This window comes from Apis dorsata, unplaced genomic scaffold (genome assembly GCF_000469605.1).
Source record: "Apis dorsata unplaced genomic scaffold, Apis dorsata 1.3 scaffold_407, whole genome shotgun sequence".
Taxonomy (NCBI): Eukaryota; Metazoa; Arthropoda; class Insecta; order Hymenoptera; family Apidae; genus Apis; species Apis dorsata.
The window spans coordinates 231,456-237,274 of record NW_006263665.1 but is presented as its reverse complement, the minus strand read 5'-3'; the positions used below and the strand labels follow the sequence as shown (position 1 = coordinate 237,274).

The following is a 5,819-nucleotide window of genomic DNA, read 5'->3' as shown; positions in this document are numbered from 1 at the left end:
AGCACCGCCAGCACCGCCACCGGGAATAGACGACAAGAGGTTACGCTTAGCTGGTGAAACCTCGTCGATCCGATGGGCAGCACCGCGTTGCTGCTGCTGTTGTTGGCGATGATGCCGGTTGTTCAGCTTGTTGTCTTCGTCGTCCTCGTCGTCATCGTCCTTGTCATCGCTGTCGCGGTCGTGGTCGCGGTCGTGGTCGTGGTTGTCTCGGTCGCGGTTGTTATTGTTTAGCCCATATCGACCGGAATCACAAGTGTCCTCAGCACCACTGCTGTTATTCCCATTATTGCCGTTGTTGTTGTGTTGATCGTCGTCGGTGTTATTATCGTCCTCGTCATCGTTGTTGTCATCGTCATCGTCGTCGTCCTCGTCTAGATCGCGGATCGTGCCGCGCTCGTTAATCGTTACCTCGCCAGGCGACGCGGCACTGTCCGCGCGTGCATGCCCGCTGTTGAGCACCGTGCTGCTGGACAGTGGCCTTCTCTTCGACCTGGACCAGAGTGCACCACCAACGGCGCAGGAAGATGACGAGGAGGACGAGGAGAGCGACGACTCCGGACGATGATCTCTGCCGGTACGTTCGACGGCTATATCACGATCGTCACCACCGAACAACTCCGTCAACGACGAACCGGTCGAATGATGCTTCCACTGATGATGATGGTGATGATGATGATGGATTCCACTAGTGCTGCCAGTGGTGCTGCTCGTTTGACGGATATTCGGTATATAACCAGATGGCGAATACCTGATCAAATCCGCCGTTATTTCTAGTCTAGACGAGGATTCTGGGATCCCTCTATCTCTGGACGAACTGCCGGCAGAGATGCTCGATGAGGACGACGATGTAGACAAGCCGAATCTAGTGCCGCTGGTTCCGTTTGTCGTCACATTCGTAGCTGTACCACTACCGCTACCCGTACTGCTGTATGCCGACGACGAAACTGACCTGCAAACGTTCAGTCAATGTGAATATTGCGAACATCCTTTTCATTTGGCTGGGCCCGCGGCCAAGGACTACCCTCTCTTTCTTCGAATTACGTAATCACCGGCCAACAACGGGAAACACGTTCATAAACACACGCACCCACAAATCACACTAAATGAATAAGCAATTTCTTTGTATGTGTGCGTTAGTAATAATTAATAATGAAATAAATTAAGAAGCAAATTTTATTAATTATTAACACGAATTTCTTTTTCAATTACGAAAATATCTTTAATATCTCTACGACTAGAGTATGTTTCTACAATATATACTCTTCTTCTAAAATCAAATAATCCTCGTTATTCATACAAATATTAACAGAAGGATGCAAAACTGTTTCAACAAAGAACTGTTCAAATCTCAAGAATAGGAAGATTAAAAAAAATATAAAACGATCTATGAGTACAAAAATAATTCTCTCGATGGAATAGAGGGAAAAAAAAAATCGATATATGAACGGATAGGTCGATGTCGCTGGCCTACATGCTGACCAGATCTTCTTTGAGGTTTGGAGGTTACTAAATCAGATACCGTGGCACCGTTCGTGGATTTGGAAATAGTGTCGGGAACACGCACTAGATATTTAAAATATACACGCATCTTTCGCGCGCGCCAACACGTGCGCTAGATATCTTATTGCGGTAAAATGAGACGAGATGTCGAAGAGAAAGTAAATGTTTTTTTCTCTTTGTCTCGCCACACGTTGTACTAGAAGACAATTCGAAGCGAGGTCAAGGTCTTTCACCACGCTTCCATCGTGTCAATCGCGATCAACCTGTCCAATGTGTATTTATATTCACGTGATTGTTTATTTCCTTGTTTTATGTCATGGGGATTGGACTAATTTTTAGACATTTTTATATTAGTCAAATATCGATTAGTTTGAAAATTTTTTACAAGTATGTTACAATATTTATCTATAATAGATTTTTTTTCTATTTTGTTGCACTAATTTCTTATGCTTAATAATTAATAATAATAATACAATAATAACATTTAATAACGATTTATATGAATTTCCAATGTATTTACGAGATGACCAGATATTATATTATATTCCATCAAACAATTTCGTGATATTATGTATTAGCATAGATAAAACTTTGAAAATAGAAATTAGAAAAAAAAAACTATATCCAATTTTAAAAATTTTATAATCGCGTGTCAAAAATCAATCCAAAAAATAAAGGATAATAAATAATTATTGTAATTCGAATTTTATGTGTTTTTTAGTTACAATGTGATTAACAAATCTGAAAACTCTAATTATTATATTTAATATTACATTTAAAAAAGGGATAAATTTTTAGTTCAAAGGACATAACAAAATACATATCATCTTGCATCAGGGGCAAGTGGACAGACAAGATTTCCCGTGGAATTATATATAACTAGTTTCTGAGACTGCCAATGCAAGTTTGTACCTATTTACCATCGACCTCGACCTTTGCCGTCAGCTCGACCATACCATAGAAATAGGGACTTATGTGCCGCACCTCCCTAATTGGATCATTGTGACACGGACAAAAGTAATTGACGCATTGTAAAAAGGTGTTGTCGGAATACCTGTTGCCCACTATATATATGATATGTTTACAATATGCATCCCATAACTATTTTAATACAAAGTTTCTAGTCATATTCTACGCAATAGAAAAACATAATTGACACGAAAGTAGATAGAAAGGAAGAGAAGATCGAGGGAATTTTATCGTCTCGAAATAATTACATACTCTTTGAGCAACAAGAATTGATGTTGCTTTAAACGCTCTGCCGATAGCACAATATAATTAGCACTCTCAGCAATTGTTACCAGATATTTTTTTTTTCCTAATATTTGAAAATTTTCATTCTAAATGTGGCTATTAGTCATGCATCAAGCATCAAGGATATAAATAATATTTGCATTTAATTTTAGTTAAAATATAACAAATATATACAAAAAGTGATGATACAGAAATAAAGCAGATCAATTTAAAATTTTAACTTAAATACATATCTACACGGCATTTTTTTTTTAGAAATCTAAATAAAAAGAAACAATTTATGTTACTTTTGCATTATTTTATATAGATATATTAATATGTTATATAAAAATAGAATCTTTATGATATAGCAAGGTTATAAGATTGCACATTCTATATGAGCAACTGCACAAAAATTTGAAGAAAATTTTTAAATTTCATTCAATATTTTCAATTGTTCATTTAAGCATTTATATTATTGATCGTGCAATATTGAAAATAAATAATAGAAAAATAAATAAAAATTATGTATATATGTATTTCAATGTTTCAGAAAGTAAGTTAATAAAAACTTAGAGAAAGTAAGAATCCAAAGCCTTAATTAAAGTTACAGGTATAATTTATCCTTAGTTCAATATATATTGTAAAATTTAAAATATACGAAAGAAAGAAAACTTATACAAAATTACATATGCTGTTATTATTATTATTTGATTCCTTAATTTAGAATCATTCTCGTTATATTACGATACTAGCACAAAAATAAATCTCAAAAAAAGCAAATCGGCAGAGCGTTAAACCAGAGAGAGATAATTATTTAATCAAATTATAACTGGAAATGGGAGAAATCAAGGAAATATGCATAAAATCGATAAAAACTTATCGAGGCCTTGATCTTGTAGCTACTGACCCCGACTGCCTTATACCCCTGTTTATGGGGATTGCTCACCTTGTGGGTGAGCAGCGAGACCGGTTGTATTCCGATAAGTAACTCCTTCGGATGCTCGTACCCGTCGATGAGTAGAAACTGTAGGGCCGATCGAGTATCAACCATTTAATTAACAATTCTTTTATCTCTATTTATATTGTCAGGAAATTCAGGATCGGCAGCACGCTGGTAATTATGAATTTAATTTTAATTTTTATGCGATATCAAATGTAAATAATGCCTTTGGTGTCAATCAATCGCTTTTTAAAGATCATTCAAGTAATAAAGAAAACAATCTTAATGATCCAAAGAGACAAAATAATTGAGAAGAAGAATAATTGAGGGAAGTACATTCATCCATGAACGGAGTATCGACGGTAATAAAATGTCTTCTTCTTTGACTAACTTTCCTCTTTATTAGACTTCTTTCAATTTTCATCTTTTCAGTATCAATATTCCACATATTCACCGAAAGAACCAACCCTTTGCGCACATATCTTAAACATTTCATAGAACAAGTACAATTAATATACTTTCAACCAATAAATCAGATAGTAATAAAACATCAGAAAATATTTTGAAGCGTATATAATTATTTAAAATTAATAGTCAACAAAGGGTTAGACATCTTTGTTCCTAAATTCCAACCAAACTGCACGTGATTGCCGATCCCTGGAATCCATTAACAGAATCCTGAACAGGGGGAACACACATGGAGGAGAAAGAATTTGTCGAAAGAGGATAAGAAACTCACCTGCCTGATGGGCAGTAGGATCGCCTGTACTCGGTCGTATAGTTCGAACGAAAGCCCGAGCTGCCCGACGACGATGACGTCGACGACGATGTCGAGTAGAAATTTGTTGGTCGATCTAAGATCGACGAGGAAGCAGTAGATCTGTAGGTGTTCAGCTTCGAGGTGGAGGTGCCAATAGCGGAACTGTTGTTGCCGCTGTTATTGCTGGAACATCGTCTGCTAGGAGAATGCGGTGCCATTGGACTGGTGCTGTACGAAACTGCTACGGCGCCCGCCTGGCCCCCACGGTGATACGACATTGCACCCGGGTCACCAGTCTCACAATCTCTCTTTTTCTCTCTTTCTTTCTTCTATAGAAACCCCTTCCTGAATTCCAACACAATGTAAGAGAGATTGGTCAGTGTATCGACTGAGATAATTTTTAAACAATTTTCTAAAATTCTGATATAGTCTACGTAAGATATTCCGAGTGTGCGTTTGAGCTTTCCCGAGAAGAATTTAAACCTGTTTGCATGATTCTAATGCTATTGTTAGGATGTTTTTTTCTTACCAAAGATAATGTAGTTACCGATTGATGATTACTCGAGTTTGAGGAGGATTTAAGAGAGAAGCACTTGATAAATATAAATTCTGCGTAACCAACTTAAACGTGATAGTAAATATATTTGAATAATTTGAAATACTTAAGAGATGAACTAAATTTATTATTGATTTCTATCAAGATCGATTGCTAAATTTGTAAATAGATTTTGTTATTGAATACGAAGAAACTGGTGTAACTTCATAATCATAAAATATCAGCCACTTGAGAACATTAGATAAGAAGACTTTTGAAAGAATTAAGCAATAAAAATATCTCTCGAAATACAATAAACTTGTGAATCTACAATGTGATTTGTATAACAATAATCTGATTCAAAAAAATCTAAATTACATGAAAATAAAATTATCGGACTTTTTCCATTTTCAAAATTCAATACGCTTTAATCTTCATATCTGACTTCAAATATATGAATTAAAATAATCCTAAATAATTCAAATGATACATATTACAAATATAATTACATCAAAAATTAAATAAGCATTCTGTTCTTTTCGAAAGAACAAAGAAAACATACTGATTTTCAGTTTCTGCGTCAACCTTGCATTTTGTGCGAACTACTTCACTTTGTCCCTTTTTTTTTCTCTATAGAAGAATCTATTTTAATTATCACAAAGAAATAACGAATCTTCATATAACGTTGGAAACGGAAACCGCATTGCGTTATGCGATCAACCGAATATCGATCCGCTTAGTCTTCGTGTAGAATAAATTACAAAGGGAAGAAGGAATATTACCGTCGATACTCCAACTGTCAAATTCCGCAAAGAAGAATGAGAATACAAAATGAAGAAATGCCAGAG

At 35.7% G+C, this 5,819-nt stretch overlaps 1 protein-coding gene across 5 annotated transcripts in view; it reads right to left on the bottom strand.

Moving 5' to 3' along the window:
• LOC102672990 (ubiquitin carboxyl-terminal hydrolase 2-like) overlaps positions 1-5,819 on the bottom strand; it is a 14,288-nt gene that overhangs the window by 4,445 nt on the left and 4,024 nt on the right. For 3 of the 5 annotated variants that reach the window (XM_006619364.2, XM_031512271.1, XM_006619365.2), the window contains exons 2-3: positions 4,416-4,781; positions 409-949 (exon numbers count right to left, since the gene is read on the bottom strand). In XM_006619364.2, coding sequence (XP_006619427.1) covers positions 409-949; positions 4,416-4,714 — 840 coding nt within the window. In that variant the 5' untranslated portion in view covers positions 4,715-4,781. Of the gene's footprint in view, positions 1-408; positions 950-3,682; positions 3,761-4,415; positions 4,782-5,819 lie in introns of all 5 variants that reach the window. The other 2 variants (XM_006619362.2, XM_006619363.2) reach the window with 1 other exon arrangement.